Here is a 17,598-nt window from a genome sequence, read left to right on the forward strand (position 1 = left end):
TCTCTGGCCCAATAGGTATTTCTTAATTTGCTCTTTATCTGTCTTTTCACCAGGAAAATTAGTGTGAACATTCATGGCACTTCATTCAGGCTGGAGAGATACGGCTTCACAGTTCAGAGTGTTGGTTGCTCTAGTAGAGGACCCAGGGTCAGTTCCCAGTACCTGCATGGCAGTTTACAGCTCTCTGTAGCCCCAGTCCCAGAGGACTAACCAGGCACTGCATGCATGTAGTGCACAGATACACATTCAGGCAAAACAGCCATATATATATATATATATATATATATATATATATATAAAACATCAAAGCAAATAAATCTTTAAAAGGGAAATTCCCTGTTGTTACGTATATAACAAGGGTTAGTGGTCTATGCCCCACCCTCCAGGACAAATCCAGCCCCACCCATAATTGTATGGATCCTATTACATCAAGTCATTATTATGCATAAATATAGCCTTAGGACTATAACATGTCAAACTCATTTAAAAAGACTTATAGTTAGCATATTTTATTTATTCTTTTGAAAAACCTTGTAAGCCAATAGGTTATACGACCTCCTTTCTTAGTGCTCTTGTTTGATCTATTTATCTGCCCCAGACCCCCAAATTTCAATGCCAAATTTATTCTCATTCCTTACCTTATGTATCATTTTTTACTTACTATCTGTTCTTCAGTGGAAGTTGCAGTCATGCGGTGTGTCAGAGTATAAGAAAGAGCAAGCGGGGCCAGAGTGAACAGAGAGGACTTCAAGAACCTGGCCCAGTGCTACCTGAGTGAGCAGGGGTCAAAAAATGTTACTCACAGCCCCAGGGAATGCTTATTAGATAGGGTATGTGCTGCAACAGCATGTGGAAGGGTTCAAATGCCAGGCCCACATAAAGCTGGATGTGGCAGCTCCTGTCTGTAATCTCAGCACTCCTAAAGGGAAATGGGAGGCAGAGACAGGAGAGCCCCCTAGGCAATGGCTGACTCCCCCAAGGTTGTCCCCCGACTGCCACACGTACACCCACATTCACACACAGGAATGTGCATACACACAAAGATGTCATCATATAAATTCTTAAGATTTATCTCTTTGGACACAAGGCAAGTGAAATTCTCACCCCACTGATATCACCCCATCCTGTTAGCAAAAGAACCAGCCAGCCACATTTCTGAACCATGACCTATTCATAAAAGCATTTTGAGACAATAAAACAAATACTGTACTAAATTACTTCCAGCCTTTTTTCCCCCTGACTTAGACTGTCCCAGGCCAGTAAACCAGGAATGTAAAAAAAAAAAAAAAGTGTCAGGTTCAGTCTGAAGTTCTGATACTTACTTATGGTTGTCCTTTTCAGGGTACCCAGAATTTCTGGCTCAAGCCTGTTCTCTCTAATCCTTTGTTTGCATATTCCCAAAGCCTGTTTCTATCTCCCTCCGTGCAAAGTCTCAATTTAGCCAAATTACTGTTCATCACCTATAGAATCAGCAAAAAAACAAAAAACAAAAACAAAAAAAACCAAAGCGGTGAAGCTGGTGCACATTACTCCTGGCCGACAGCACCCATGCAGGGATCACAGCTGCACAATCTGTTAGTCTGCCCTGGCTGGGTACCCAAGCTAACCAGGAGAGGAAACTGAGCTGACTTTGAGGGAGACCCATTAGCAAACAGAAAGTTTTACTATAAAGTAGGGCTGCTTTCTAGTTAGAGGGCCTAGCAATGCTGAGGTTACGTGCTTCAATCTTACTTTTAAGACTTCTCTAAATAATGTAATACCTAACATGCAAATGAGGAACTAATAAGAAAAGTAGGGTGACTCTAGCAAACTAGTAATGCTAGATCCAGCAAAAAGAGCAAAACCCGCAGAGCTTAGCAGACAGTTCGCAAAAAGACAGGCCTGCAGGTGAGCCAGTCTGTTAGAGCCGTAAACCTGGCTGTTGCTGAAAGAAATTCTGAAATGCACAGCGAGTTGTTGGGTTTTCACTGTGCGTGTCGCCTGCTGTGGCATTGCACACCAAGTATACTTTGACAGGAAAAAGATTTGGAAAGGACAGATTGGCTGGAAGTCCTAGAGGAGTTGGTGCACTGAACATGCTTGCACATGCCTAGGGCATGTAAGCTGCTTTACCTCTTGGAGAAAGCCATGAGTAGTCCTAATCAAGAGCTTGGAGATGTGCTGTTGTAGTTTAATAGTCATTTATTTCAGTTTAAACCTGCCACTCTGTCAGTTCCTCTGCTTGTTGTTCGGCACAGTTCCAGTGGGGTGGGCCGTCAGCGGGGTGTGTCGCTGGCTGGTGCCCTGGTGCCTGCATTTTGTCTCCCTCATGTTCATGAAATCTCCAGAGACCTGTATTTTCTTCCTTGTTGTCTGTTTTGAGTTCATTTCAGTATGGCGCGATCTAAATCTAGCAAAGAGGTACAGCAAGTGAGATGCTTTTCAGACAGGTCCTCTGAGACAGTGAATCTCAACCTTCCTAACTCTGCCAACCTCTTTAATACAAAGCCTCATATTGTGGCAACCCCAACCATAAGATTATTTTCATTGCTATTTCATAATTGTAATTTTTCTACTGTTACATCATAAATATCTGATATGTGATCCCTGTAAAAAGGGGTCGACACCCAAAGGAGTTACAACCCCTAGATTGAGAACCAGTGCTCTAGGATGAAATGGCAGTGGCTACTTTTCAGCCACATCAGCCTGTGGTCTCGTGGCACCGTCAGTACTAATGGGTCTACTGTGCTCCAAGATTAGAGTCCACCTCTTCAAGTGACCTCATTGTGCAGGTCCATAGTTGTCCCTTTGGTTCTTGACTGGCTCAGTGTAGCATCCTTAGGCACTTGCTGAAGTATCCTATATGAAGAGAGACCCAAGGAATTTCAGGGAGGTTGGAATGTTGACTAAACTCTGGAGGTCTGTCTGTCTACATTAGTGCTCCTGGGAACAGAAACTATGGCTGTCAGCTCAGGGGCTTGAAAATAGAACACTGTGGCCATCATTAAAAGTAGAATAAAAGAAGCACCCAGTACTGGTCAGGAGACGACAGGCTCCTGCATATGTAGTGGAATAAAAACATTACACTGATGAGATAGTACCCAGGATTTAAATTTGAAGCATGACAAAAGGGTGTTTTAAAGGTAGTAGGGGATAGTTGTTTGGGTTATGAAACACAACTACATTAGAGATAAAGGAAGGAGTGGTCCCTCTGTAATTGCCAATGAAATTGTCCCAAGATGGTGGCACAGAACAGTAGGTTGGGTGGAAAACAGGATGACTAGAGGGAAGGTCGATGAATTGAAAAGCCAGTAGCATGGTTAGGAGGGATGTCAAGGTCTGAAGCCACCTGCTCAAGTAAAGAGTGTTCTGAGAAGAGGGGAGTTTCGTATAGAAATTAAAGATAGGCTGTAGCTCACTGACATGTCAGCCTAAATAGTTGGATATATGATTGCTAAATTGAAAGAACAATGTGTTGTAAAATAGACTTTGAAAAGAGGCTGTTGTTTGATCATGTGACTGAACTAGAATTCCAGAAAATAGTAAAAGAAGTGGTCTCGGCCTCCAAGTTCCAGGACTGCACGTCTATATCAGAGAAAGTGTTGTGTTTTCTGTTTTTTTCTGTCATGTCCTTCTGCTCTCTTTTGTCCCTCCTTGACCTGTCTGTCTCCCCCAGCTCCTTCCTCTTACCCTTCCTCCCCCTGCTTCTGTTCTACACTGGCGTGCTACCCTTCATGGGGGCCCCATCTGTGACCTCATCTCGGCCTAAAACCTTAGACCTTGGGGTAATAGGCAAATGTGTCCCGTCCCATTGCCTCTCTACACATCCTGGGCAGCAGAATGTGCTGACATGTATACAAAGCCATCGTATGAAAACTTTCTGGAGCTGTCTTCAGGCTTGGATTGCATACCTAATTTGATCTCAAATAGTTGCTTACAGGGATTTGCAAAGACCAGGGAAATCATTGAGGAAGCAATGTGTGTCCAGCTGGGTTTGGTGTTCCTGTCCTTTCTATTCCTCTTTTCTGATTTGGGTAGCAGAAAGGGGCGTGACTAAGGAAGTAATTATTCTTTTGTCCTGATGTATTCACTGAAGTCCTGCATCTGTTGTCTTCTTGGTTTTGTCTGGTTTGGGAGTTGAGCATTCTCTGAGATTTTGAAGATACCCACTTTAACATGTGGAGAGTCTGAAAACCATCCTTTCTCTGTCTGGGCTCAGTGGTAAGACGTACAGGTGATTTCCAATTCTTAGCAGTCCCGTGTGCCTGGATCCAGGTTCACAGGTAGATAAGCATGCACAGGTCTAGAGAATGGAAAGATCTCACTGGCTCCTTTTGAGCCAAGCAGTTAAGGTAAATAAATGGCTCACCATGAGGTTGACAGTATCATGGCTGCCTGTGTGACTGGATCACAGCTAGGTCCTACACCTCATTTATACTCACAAACTCCAGGAAATAGGCGAAAACTGTGTAGAATATTTGCAACAGAGTCATTCTTAAACCAAAGGACACAGCTCCCCGTCCTGCCCTTTCAGTGCTGCCTCAGCAATCTGCAAATTCTTAGGAATTCCTGGACGGTTTCCTGCTCCATCCCCAACAGTGTGGCTCTGCTGGAGATGCGTCGTCATCAAACAGCCAAGCTTTAGCCTCAGTAATCAGGGGAGGAAAGAAATGCACAGATCTCTCCGGCAGGTCGCATTTATGCGGCTTTGAATGGTCTTTTGAGTTGATGTAGTAGACTAGACGGTAGATGTTTGAAATGAAACAAATACCAAACGGGTGACCTCATGGTTCCTTGTTGGAGAATTGAGTTCTTAAATTATTCGCTGTTTGATGTGCTGCAAATGATAGCAATCTTGGTTCAGAATTTATATTATCCTGAGTTATTACATACAGTAAGTAAGGAGAAGTAAATAATTTAGTTCTTCTCTTTGAAAATAATAAGCCTTGTTAGCTTTCCTGAAGGCTTTGGCTCCAGTAAGTCCACTGCACTGCAGGGAATGGCCACAGCCATGCGGACATGGGCAGCACAAACTGGGCTTGCTGAATTATTTTGAAAACAAAAACAGAGATGTTGGGGGCAGGGGTGAGGGAAGGAGGGATAGGTAGAAAAATGCAGGGGGATCTGGAAGGAGTTGGGAAGAATAGAGAGGGAATATAATAAAAAAAATTTGCATCAAATCCTCAAAGAATAAATAAATGAATGAATAATTGAATGAATGAATAAAATTTATGAGGAATTCTTCAGTATGTATGAAAAGAAAGAACTAAGCCTGTGGAAGCAATTAGAAGTTAACAGTGCTTACAGTGTTGTCTTGGATTCCAAAGCATAAAATCCTTTCTTGGTTTTTCGAAACAGGGTCTCTCTGTTTTGCCTTGGCTGTCCTGGACTTGTTTTGTAGACCAAGCTGGCCTCGAACTCGCAGTGATCCACCTGCCTCTGTCTCCTGAGTGCTGGGATTAAAGCTGTGCGCCACCACCACCCGGCTCATAAAATTCTCTTTTTTAATTTTTTTTTTTTTTACATTTTTGAAAAATGGTATTGTTTTGTTTCTGCCAGCAGGTGTGGGCTCCATGTGGTGGGTGTGGTGGGCTCAGTGCAGGTGCAGATGGTGGAGGAACTGATGACTTGGTGGCTGGAAGGCAAATGAGATGGTTAGATACACTCCTGAGAAGCCTGAAGGAAGGACTCATGGCATGCTATAGCTAAGACGCCAATAAAGGTGGGAAACTCTTGGAAATCTAGCTGCCCATCACTGTTGAGGTCCAGCTTCCTCATCATGTGGTCAAGGTCCTTCTGGTTCTTCGTGAAGGCGGCCAGCTCTGTGTCCATGAAGACATAGAACTCAGTTTTGGAGAGTTGACAGCTGTTGCCATCCTTCCCACTGTACTTTGGAAATGAGCAATCAGGGATTCGATGTACCGCTCAGTCTCTAGGCCTGGACATTTTTGCCAAGTCAAGGAGCAAGGTCAGGCTGTGACTGAGGCTGAGGGCCACTGGGACATGAGTGACCAAATCATGTTTATTTTGATGAGTTTTTCCAATTTCTTAAATAGACTGGCTCAAACTTAAAATGGTACCTTGTGTGGCTTTTCTATTATGTTCTGTTCATGTAGGACACCCATAGCCAAGCAGACAGTGAGTGTGCGTATGTGGCTGGCGAATTTTTTAGCCTCTGAAGGTCTGAGTTAACAAATTCTGTAAAGCATCATAAGCTGCCTTACCCTTGTGCTATGCTCAGTCTGCTTTGTGAGCACCTTCCTGTGTGGGTTCTCTGTCTGTACATCTGCTTGTCTGTCTGCCCTTGTTCTTTTAGAAGGCCCTGGTGTTCTTTTATAAGGAAAAGCACAGGAAACAGTTATCCATGTGCTTCTGGCATCAGGAGGTGACACTGTGGACCACTTACCCTCCATGGTTTCCAGATAGTGTGGGAGCATCGGTGTATCCTAGAAGCTTTATTTAGGTTTGACCTGACTGGGGCTGCAAGGAAAGGAAGGAAAGGTAAACACAGAGATACACAGAAAAGCTAGAATTCATGAATCCAGTGATACGGGAGTGACTGATGCCCAGCAGCTCTGTTTATGATACACAGTTGAACCGGGCGCTTGGGTTATTGCATGCAGCTGAACAAGGAGGCGAGTTTAGCTAATCTTTGTAGGAGCTGTCTTGAGGCAAACATCCAGGAGGAGAAAGCTAAGGTGGGCATTTTCTCCACATGCTGTCAACATTCTCCCTAAGATCCAAGGAAGGAACTGTCATTGTCATCCCTCTGAGATGAGGAAGACTTTGCCACTACCATAGAGAGTAGTCATTGGGGTCCTTGGCATGGCCCATGTCAACACACATTCACTCTGAACTATAGTCTCTTCCCTCAGAGTTTTGTCATGTAAAAGAGTTAAGGATCTTTTTGTCAACTAGTCCTTTGGTTTTAGTTTTTTTTGTTTTGTTTTGTTCTGTTTTGTTTTGTTCTGTTGAATAACTGACAGAACAATGAGGTGGAAAGTCTATTGAAATTGTTCAAACCTTTAGTTATGTTGACTGGACAGAGAGAAGAACCAACTTGTTGAAGAGGAATAGGAATATTCAGCCTTTGGTATGAGCAGTGGAGCCACAACCTGGACAGACATTATATATCATGTTACGCCCTTCAATAACTTTCTATGCAGACTTGGACCAGACTCCAACCTGCAGAGAACTGGCTTCCAAGTGGAGCCTGGGGCCCTGTGAACATGCCCTAGCGTTTTCCTGGGTAAAGAAGGGTGTCTGCACCCAAGTCAAAGGAAGGCTTCCTGATGCGCTGCGCCTAATTGGTTGCATGGCATCCCCAGTGTTGGAGCCATGCAGGCTACAGTCACAGCCTTAGAGAATTGTGTGTTCTTCATAGAACCTACTACATCTGTGCCATCCTTACCACAGTACTCAATGCAGATAAGGAGGAAATATCTCCTGTACCCAAAACAGAGAGTTTTCTTATTTAATGCACAAGTTCCTGAAGTCAGAAGCCCTGGGGAATGGTTCGATCACAGCACACCCCTTCATACTTCTGAGCTTGCATTTTCCTCACCTCACTTTTGCTCTTTACAGTCTTTTATCCTGTCAAGCATCAACTCAAAACAGCTTTGTCCTTGATACTGCTCTGACTCACTCCCATCACACCCTTCCTTCCCATGTGACTTCATCTTTCATGTGGATCATGAGTCCTGCAGTAGTACAGTTGTCTTCTTCAACTCCAGGAGCAGGGGCTGTGTCACCGGCACAATTGTACCAGGCAGAAAAGGGAGTAAGACCCAGAGACACAGAAAGATGGTGTGGGGAAGGCCATATGACCTGGGCCTGAAGGATTAGGAGTTGGAGCTGCTATGGGTCTTGAGTCAAGAAAGTGCAGTCACCCTGTGTGCTGACAGTGACATAGGATCTTGTTATATGGAGGAGAGCATTTGTGGAGAAGCTCAGATTGGGAATATATGTGAATCAGACATCGTCAAGGTATGAACCAGGCTCCAACTGGTAAGTGCTTTAGCCTGTAGCTAGCATTAGCCAGTTGTGTATTAGGAGATTGCATTACAAAGCAGTACAATTAGAGAAATGATGAGGGGTAAGAACTCTCCTGTGTCCTTCAACAGGGCTCAAACACAGGAAGGAGAGAGACTCCTGGTCATACTATCCTGCTACAATTACAAACAGCCAGGGCCTGGGCAGCTGAATACTACAGTGTGAGCTGGGAAAGCTCATTTTCCATGTACGTGGTGGCTTCATAGAGCCTAGAGACCTGTGGTTGAACACATGGCCTTTCTCTGTGACCTGAAAAGGAAGAACGGACCAGGCAGACCCCACCCTAGCAGGCACCTTCCATCTCTTCTGCCCCATTACAGCATTCAAAGCTACATGCCTGGGTTCAAATGTAGTAGTTGAGTTACAAGCAATGCAGAAGTTCCTTGTGGCTAGATGGAGGCAGTTCAGCCAGTCCGTAGAATGCTGCTGCCTGGCATGATGAAGCCTCTACTGGATCCTCCCTGAGCCTCTTGGATATTTTCTATTAAAGACCTAAGAAAAGAGGGCTGTGAGATTATGCCTCCCCACAGGCTGCCTTGTCTTCAGAGTGAACAAAAAGTCAACATTTCCATCATTGGTCACACCTTTTCTTTTTCTCCTTGATCCTTCCTGTCCTTACAAACTACAGAAAGCAAGTTGTCTTCTTCAACTCCAGGAGCAGGGGCTGTGTCACAGGCACAAATTGTACCAGATGGAAAAGGGAGTAAGACCCAGAGACATGCCTCCTCAGACATTACTGTTTCCTCCAAGCTCGGTTTCTGAGCAAAGCCAACTGACTGTTCCTCACACTGCACCTGTCCTGCCTTGCGAGGGAGGCTTGTGAGAATGGCAGCAGTGCGCGTAGGATTTAGCTCTGCTTCACGACAAAGCACATTGGTTTGTAAATACTTTTCTCCTGGTGACCAGATGTGTAGGAATTTTCCTTGAGGAGTAAAATCCTGAAATTAAACCCCTTACCTCTTGGGGAAGAGAAGAAGAATAGAGCTAGACAGTTGGACTATTATTGACAGGCACATGTAGTGAAAGTGTGGTACAGCTCTTTTCTAATCGTGAGTCAGCACAGTGTTCCTTCCTCTGTTGTCAGGGGCTACCCTCCCACTGTTCAAGCTAGATCAGTCACAAATGGTCTCCCCTGCTAGAGGCTCAGAAGGACAGTTCTCCAGCAGTCACTGCCATCAGTGTGGCCCAGCAGCAGTAGACCTGATTACAGTGGCAGCTCTACTAAGTAGGTCATGTTGGGGACCCGGTGCTGGGCTTGGGAACGCTTGTCCTGACAGCCCTCCTGTAGGTTTGGTATGGGACTCTCTCCCCAGAGATCCCACTGGAACCCGGAGGTTCAATTCACACTTGAATTTAACCACAGAGGCAGGAGGCACCTTGTGCTTCCTGTCTGCCCAAAGTCTATCTACCTGTCTCTAAGGGATGCTAAGTGGAAAAGACATGCTCTTCTCTAGGATCTCAGCAGCCCCTTCTGCAGACGGAAGTGAGTTTGTCTAACAAATGAGCTTAATCCACTCTCTGGGCTCTTACCATGCTTTAGAATGGTGGTTAAACCTTTACCTTTTTGTTGTTGTTGTTGTTGTTGGTGGTGGTGGTGGTGGTGGTGGTGGTTAAACCTTTAAAAGCCACATACAGCGTCTTAGGGCTTTTCTACAGATAATCTCACATCTAGGCACTGCTCACTCCTCAGCCCTGTGTAGTCTCTTCTCTGCCCTTTCAGTGCTTGGGGCTACTTTTCTCCAGTCTTGAGATTCTCAGTCTATAGAATCTGAAGCTTCAGGAAAGTCCTCATGTCTCAGAATATAACCTCAGCTATTAAAATTTAAGCCAGCGCAGTGGTGTATGCTTGCAGTCCCAGCACTGAGGACGCTGAAGCAGGAGGATCCTGCGTTTGAGGCCAGCCTGTACTTCACAGCAAGCCTCTCTAGAAAATAACAAAATAAAATTTACAACTGGCAGTGTTAAATAGTAAAAGGCATGTAGACAATAAAATGCATTTAAAGGCATGCATGCATGTCATTTATGTGAAAGAGAAAATGTGTGTGGTGAAATAAACTCTCTTGCTTGAGCTGTAAGGTAATGTTTCTAAAATTGTTTAATTTGGTTGGCTATGGTACTGTATTCTTTTTGTTTGTTTGGTTTTGGTTTTTGGTTTTTCAAGACAGGGGTTCTTTGTGTAGCCTTGGCTGTCCTGAACTCACTTTGTGGACCAGGCTAGCTTCAAATTCACAGGGATCCGCCTGCCTCTGCCTCCCAAGTGCTAGGATTTAAGGTGTGTGCCACCACGCCCGGCTGCTGCATTCCTTTAACCTCAGCTCCAGGATCATGGAGTCAGGTGGAGCTCTGAGTTCGAGATCAGTCTGTTCTACTTATGTTTCAGGCCAACATAGTAGAGAGACCCTTTCCTTAAAAGGAAAAAAAAACAAAAAAAAGGAGGAGGGGGAGGAAACCCTAAATTAATTTACTTATTAGGTGGGCTGATGAGACAGCTCAGAGGATAAAGGGTGTTTGCCACCAAGCCTTTCCACCGCATGACGTAAAGAGTCATTCTCTGACTATGCTGTGCTATAGCATGTGAACGTGAGCACGCGCACACACACACACACACACACACACACACACACACACACACACACACACTGAGGAAGAAGCTGTGGGCTCTGCTGTTTTGCTGCTGAGTATTAGGAGAAACTTGACTTAGATGTGCCCTCAATTAGCATCTTCATGTATGAAAATATGCTAGCTTAATATCTTGAGACACTATAGGGTTTTCTGCCACCAGAGTAAGCCTGAAAGTCTTGCCCTGGGTAAGCACACTTACAAGTGCTGAGGACGAAGTATGTTTTGCCAGGCAGGGTGATGCACACCTTTAAATCCAACACTAGGGAAACAAAAGCAGGTAGATCTCTATGAGTTTGAGGCCAGTGCAGTCTACATAATAACTTCCAGGCCAGCCAGGGTTGCACAGTGAGACCATGTCTTTAAAACAAGCAAAAGCTAGAATTTTATCTCCAAGTTGTTGCCTTGTTTTATCCATAGTGCAGGTGTGCATACAGTGAACCAAAGAGAAAGAGTGAACCAGAGAGCACACTGGTGACCCCAGGGACCTACTGACACAGGGCATTATAGATATGCTTAGGGGCAGCTGTGTAACTTTGATTTGCATGCTTAAAACATAGTGAAGCACCAAAGAAATGTAGTTTAGAAAATACAAAGTGAAGCCTGGCATTTTGTGTTTCACTCATATCTTAAGTATTTGGTTACAAATGAATATTTTTTGTGGGAATGTATTACAGTATGTCAGATAACCTCGTCCAGGCCCTGATTACTTTCTTTTCAAACCTAAGAAGTTATTTCAGCAGGTATTTTTATTACTGTACCTTCTGCTCTCTGACCTGACAGTTGGCATAATGAAAACAATCGATGTGCGCCGTCCTGACAACTCAGGCTTTAAAAGTCGAAAGCACACAGAAGATGAATTGGGCCTAAAGCCAGTTCAGCAAGTATATAATCAGTAATTCACTCCTTCTTTTTCTGATTTTTCTTTTTCCCCAGAACCGAATGGAGGAGAGCAAAGCACTCTTTAGAACAATTATCACATATCCCTGGTTCCAGAACTCCTCTGTTATTCTGTTCTTAAACAAGAAAGATCTTCTAGAGGAGAAAATTATGTATTCCCATCTAGTCGACTACTTCCCAGAATATGATGGTAAGTGGGTACTTTCTGCCAGCCTCGCAGCTAAGAAAGACTTGTGCTGTTAGCACTAGTGCAGGAGGCAGCACAGTGCAGTGCCCGGAGCCATGAGTCTATGGGGGCTAAGAGCAGCATGGTGTAGTGCCTGGAGCCGTGAGTTTATGGGGCTAAGGGCAGCATGGTGCATGCCTCGAACCATGAGCCTAGGGGGGCTAAGGACAGCATGGTGCAATGCCTGGAGCCCCAGGGTTCATGAGGGCATGCATGCTAGAGTACAAGTTACTGTTCCCTGGCTTGTAATGACATAAAACATTTTATACCTAATGTTAACAGTTATGGGGAAAGCAACAAGTTCTCCAATGTTTCAGAATAGCCAGCTCAGAGAATAATTTAGTAGATTTTCCACCAGCCATTGTAATTTCCAGCTTCTCTCCCTTTCGTGTTGTTACCCACTCTGTCTCTCTCTGACGTTGGTTACTGAAGATTTACTGTCTGTTGTTGGCCATGACTGACGACCTTAGAGAATGCAGAGTATAGTTCCAGAGGGGGAAAGAGTCCACCATGGTGGGAGGCATGGCAGCCAGCTTCAGGCGTGGTGGCCAGAGGGGGGGCTGAGAGATCACATCTTTAAAGTGCGTGCCAAAGCAGAAAGAACCAGACGTGAGGTAAGACTGACTACAAATGCTCAAAGCCCACCCCCTGTGACTCAGTTTCTCCACAAGCCACAACTCCGAAGCTCCCCTAGCCAGCACCACCAATTGGGGGCCATAGTTGAAATATCTGTCTATGAAGGCTGTTCTCCTTCAAGCCACTGCATACACTGAGGTTCAAGTTCTAGTCCAGGCCTTCCAATTACATTTAGAGTCACTTGATTTTCCTGGTCCTTCAAGCCAGAGCTATGAGATCTGCTTTATAGGGTAATAGAAAACAAATGTGTGACCAGTGTGCTACTTACAGCATTTACTGTGGGAGAAGTTCACTGGTGTTTATCTAAATGGACCACCATAGCTGGGAGAGGGAAGGCCCACAGCCCTTAGTGATGGTGACTTCTTTAAGTACACTTGCTGCAGCACTCTCTTGAGCATGGATTTGCACTGTTTTCACCATTAAAAAGTGGCTCTTCCAGCTGTGCTGTGTAGCCCTGAGGAGTAGGATATCACCATGCTAAGGAAACCTTGCTGACTAATTGTATCCACAGCCTGCCTCCCAGGGTCTCAAAGGCCCCAGTGCTCTGTAAAGCTTAATGGGCAGTGGGCAGACTGACCCGAGGCTGCCTCCTGCTGTTATGAAGTGATCATTGCAACCATACATTTTCTTAGGCCTGTGTTCTCCCCACCACAACAGGAGTAGTGTTGACAGACATTAAATGACCTGCTAAGCCTAAATGCTTAGTCTCTGGACCTTTACCAAGCTGACCAAGCCATAGTCTAGACAGTATTCCTCCATTCATAAGGACTGATGGAATTGTGGGTAAATGACTTAGCATATCACCCACCACAAAGTAGGGCCTCATCCCAAAATGCTTATAGGGTGAATGTAACAACTACAAAATGACATCATCAACAAAGGAGATCTAAGTAGTTTTGTCCCTTCAAAAACTCCCTAAGAAAAGTACCTCCTTGGACATCGAGGGTTACTTTCTTTCCCTGAAGCCTCAGGTGCCTTTTTGCTCTGTATGCTTTAGGTGTGGTGCTGGCTCAAGGAAGGGAAATGTGGCATGGTGGACAGCTGAGGTTTGCATCTCAAATACATATGTACAGTTGGGTGTGCAGCCAGACAGGGACTTTGCTTTTGTTTTTGTTGTTGTTTTTGTCTTTGTTTTGTTTTTTCAGCATGTTCACATCTCTCCAAGTAAATTTTCCTGGTTTTTTGACTGTTTTAAGAGAGAAAATACTGTCTAAACCTAAACAGTAATTTCTCTTTGCTCCTTCATTTTCTCACTAACTCAGAAGCAAATGGTAAATGCCTCAGTGCTCCTGAGGAAGCTGTGGAAGGAAATGAGTATATAAGGTGTACCTGCTCCCCCCTCAATAGCAGGCCGAGCCTGTAAGCACGCAGTCTGAGAACAGGAACAAGAACCACCTGCCACAGACCTAAGCATGCGTTCTCGCTTGTACACCCAGAAAGCCTGTGATTCTCTCCAGAGTTGGTCAGAGCCTGTGGACAGTGAACAGAAAATGACTATGCCACACACAGCAGGGGCCCTGTTTTCCTGCTTCCATACAGACAGACAGCAGTGTGCAGCCACAGAGTAGAAGCCCCTGAGCAAGCTACTCATCTGCCGCCACGTGATGGCTGGCCGCACTGCATTTCAAGGTGTTCTGGGACAGGTCTTTGCACAACTGCCGCTTTCTACAGTATCTTCCTGAGCCCTTGTAACTCTAAAGATTTCCTTCCAACAGGAGCTTATTGTAAATGTACATAAGATGTCCAAAGGAAATATGTCCACAGCTAAGTTAACAAGGCAACGGTTTTGTTCTCAAGAAAACAAAGTTGTCATTTCCTGAACTCCAAAGCCCTTGGAAGATGAGCTAAGACTGAGAAAACTCTTAGTCAGCTATACTGATAGCTTTGGTAATAAGATTATTTATAGTATTAGCAGTCCACGGCTGCACATGCCTTCCTTTCGAGGGCTTAATCATCTCTGTGTTTTCTCTTAAGGAAAGGAAATTACTATGTCCACATGGACTGGAACTGCAAATTGTTCCTAGAGACCTTGGAAGTCTGTGCCTGCTGTGATGGCTGTACTGGTTTCTTTGTAGTCCTGGGTGTTCAAATAACATAATTTATGCTTAAAACATAGCATACTTCAAGTGCGCTTCAGAGAACTCAAATCCATTTCTGATAATCTATAAAACAAATACACACATAGAAAGTTGGAGTCTTTTCCTTCCCAAACAGAGTAAGAATAATAGTTAAGCAAATGACGGGCTTATCACACACTGCCAGTCTCTTAGTCTTCCTTTCAAGTGTTTGGTGCCACACAAGACCCAGTAAGTTAACACTGCTAAAGACAGAGCACTGTTCCCTGAATGTAACACCTTAATAATGGCACACTTTGATTTTTCACGCTGGCAGCCTTAGTCACTGGCTCAAAGTATTCCTGCTATTACTTGCACAAATGAGAAGACTGTGCTTCATACTCCTTCCTGCAGCTTCTGGCACTGTGGGATGTAGGGATGAGGCCAGGTCTGTGAAAGTTTCCAAGGCGTCTGCCTGGGACTGAGGATGAATGTCCTTGGAATTGGTTAGGCCTCATCAGTGTTCTCTGGCATAGAACAAACCCACATTGTGAATCCTGGGAGGTCTTGCCCAGGAGAGAGTAAGCAATTCATCCCTTTACTGGGCTAGAGCTAGCTTGCAGTAGTGAGAGAAGCAGGCATGCCGTGGCACAGTGCACAGTACACCTGCTCAGTACCTGAAACGTGGCGCTGTGTTGATGCTAGTAATTTAGAAGTTCCAAGTTCACACTTGCCAGAATCTGTGTAAGTGTTAAACCTCTTGATTGACCCTGCACACAGTTAGTACTGGCCCAGGGCATGTCACATTAAACTGTCATACAGAACATTTAAATTATAATTTAAACATGTAATCTCATGATATTAATTACATTTATGATACTCTGCACCTAATACCTATGTTTCCACCACTCCAGCTAAGCAATTACAGCCTGAAAGTCACATCACAGTGTTTATATATATGTCCTACTAGCTGTTGTGACAAATGACACTGTGCCTTCCCCATAAAAGGCCCTTCTTTCAATTCAGTTGGAGTACCCTGGCCTACTAGATGAATTGCTAGGTTATATGGGAATTTTATCTTAGCTTTCAGAGGAACCACTGAACTGTTTTTAATAGTTGCTATACCATTGTGCATGTACCACTGGCCGACACAGGTGCACACATCACCTGTTGCCAAGGGTTGTTTTATCCCTTTTTAAATGATATCAGGCCAATAGGTGGGAAGAGCACTCATGATTTTACTTGGCATTCCCGTCTTGTATGCTCATTGGTATTTGTATACCTTCTTTTGAAAAGCATTTCAAGTCTTTTGTCCAATTTTAATCAGTTTACTTTTTTGTTTGTGTGTGTGTGTGTGTGTGTGTATGATCTTTATATATTCTAGGTGCTAAATCCTTATCATGTATATGAATTTTATTGATTTTTCATTTGATAATGTACTTTGATAACAGAAGTTTTGGTTTAGTTTGGCTTTTTGAAACAGAGCTTCTCTGTGTTGCCTTAGCTGTCCTGGACTCACACTCACTTTATAGACCAGGCTGGCTTCAAACTCAAAGAGATCCGCCTGCCCCTGCCTCCCTGAGTGCTGGGATTACAGGCATGTGCCACCATGCCTAGCAGCAAAAGTTTTTCAGTTCTGATAAGTTCAGCTTTTTCTTTTACTGCTTGTGCGTTGCGGTTGTATCTAAGCATCAACTACAGGATGATTATGCAAGTATGCCTGTTAGTTTTTTTGTCATCTTAACACATGCTAGGGTCATCTTGAAAAGGGGGCCCTCAGTTGAGGAAATGCCTCCATCAGAATGGCATTGGTAGGCAAGCTCGGAGGACATTTTCTTGATGAATGATTGACACAGGGCCCAGCACACTGTGGACAGAAAACTGGTTGTTTTGCTTCCAAGTCCCAGGTTACAGTTCACCTCTGGGGGAAATCGGTACAGGAGCTCAGGCGGATAGTCACATTGCACCCACAGGCAAGGCTCAAAAGAATTCATGCATCCTTGCTTGCTGCATCGCACGTTCTTTGGGACATAGCTCAGGATCCCCCGCCTAAGGAATGGTGCCCCAACAATGGGCTGGGTCCCCCTACATCAGTTACCAATCCTCCACAGACACACCTGCCGGCTACCCAGATCTAGATGACCCCTCAACTGAGACTCCTTTCTCAGGTGATTCTAGACCGTGGCAACTTGACATTTAAAACTGAACCATCACCAGTTTCTAATTGTGCCAAATAAAATATATCTTGGGACAGCATATGAGGTATAAATAACACCATGCAAGAAGTACAAGAAAATGCAAACCACTGCATATCTTCACATAGTGAATTTAACACAGATATGGGATGTAGATTAGTCTTCATAGGGCGTGACACCGTGACACAACATGTGCTGATTGAACAGACAAACAAACATGTAGTGAATCACAAAACAAATGTTGCTTCTCCTCTCGCTTGGCAAACAGGACCCCAGAGAGATGCCCAGGCAGCTCGAGAATTCATCTTGAAGATGTTCGTGGACCTGAACCCTGACAGTGACAAGATCATCTACTCCCACTTCACGTGCGCCACAGACACCGAGAACATCCGCTTCGTCTTCGCCGCCGTCAAGGACACCATCCTGCAGCTGAACCTGAAGGAGTACAATCTGGTCTGACCGTGCCTCCAGAAACCGTTCCTCCTTTCCTTGTGGGCTGTTGAAGATATAAACAAGAGGGACTGTATTTCTGTGGAAAACAATTTGCATAATACTAATTTATTGCCGTCCTGGACTCTGTGAGTGTGTCCACAGAGCTGTAGTAAATATTATGATTTTATTTAAACTATTCAGAGGAAGCAGGATGCTGAAGTACGGTCCCAGCACATTTCCTCTTTTTCTTTTCTTTTCTTTTTTTTTTTTTTTTTGTTTTTTTTTTTTTTTTTTTGTTTTTGTTTTTGTTTTTGTTTTAGGCAAACCTTGCGACTCGGTGTGTTTTAAATTTTCGGTCATTCACTCATAATACAAAAGCACTCCTGTCATCTGTGTTCTCTCTCTCTCCCCTCCCCTCCCCTCCCCTCCCCTCCTCTCTGGTCCCCATTCCTCTCCCAGTCTTTCCCTTCTCTCTCCTCCCCTTTCTTATTGACCAAAACAAAGC

General features: G+C 44.4%; 1 protein-coding gene and 1 pseudogene across 1 annotated transcript in view; one reads left to right on the forward strand and one right to left on the reverse strand.

Annotated features, from left to right (window-relative positions):
- LOC127189402 (guanine nucleotide-binding protein G(q) subunit alpha) overlaps positions 1-17,390 on the forward strand; it is a 225,327-nt gene extending 207,937 nt beyond the window's left edge. Inside the window, exons 6-7 of the mRNA XM_051146207.1 lie at positions 11,587-11,740; positions 16,930-17,390. Of these exons, the coding sequence (XP_051002164.1) occupies positions 11,587-11,740; positions 16,930-17,120 (345 nt within the window). The 3' untranslated portion in view covers positions 17,121-17,390. The remainder of the gene's footprint in view (positions 1-11,586; positions 11,741-16,929) is intronic.
- On the reverse strand, positions 5,635-6,392 carry LOC127190133 (protein S100-A11-like; annotated as a pseudogene).
- Positions 17,391-17,598: the final 208 nt, after the last annotated feature.

Source organism: Acomys russatus, chromosome 5 (assembly GCF_903995435.1).
Source record: "Acomys russatus chromosome 5, mAcoRus1.1, whole genome shotgun sequence".
Taxonomy (NCBI): Eukaryota; Metazoa; Chordata; class Mammalia; order Rodentia; family Muridae; genus Acomys; species Acomys russatus.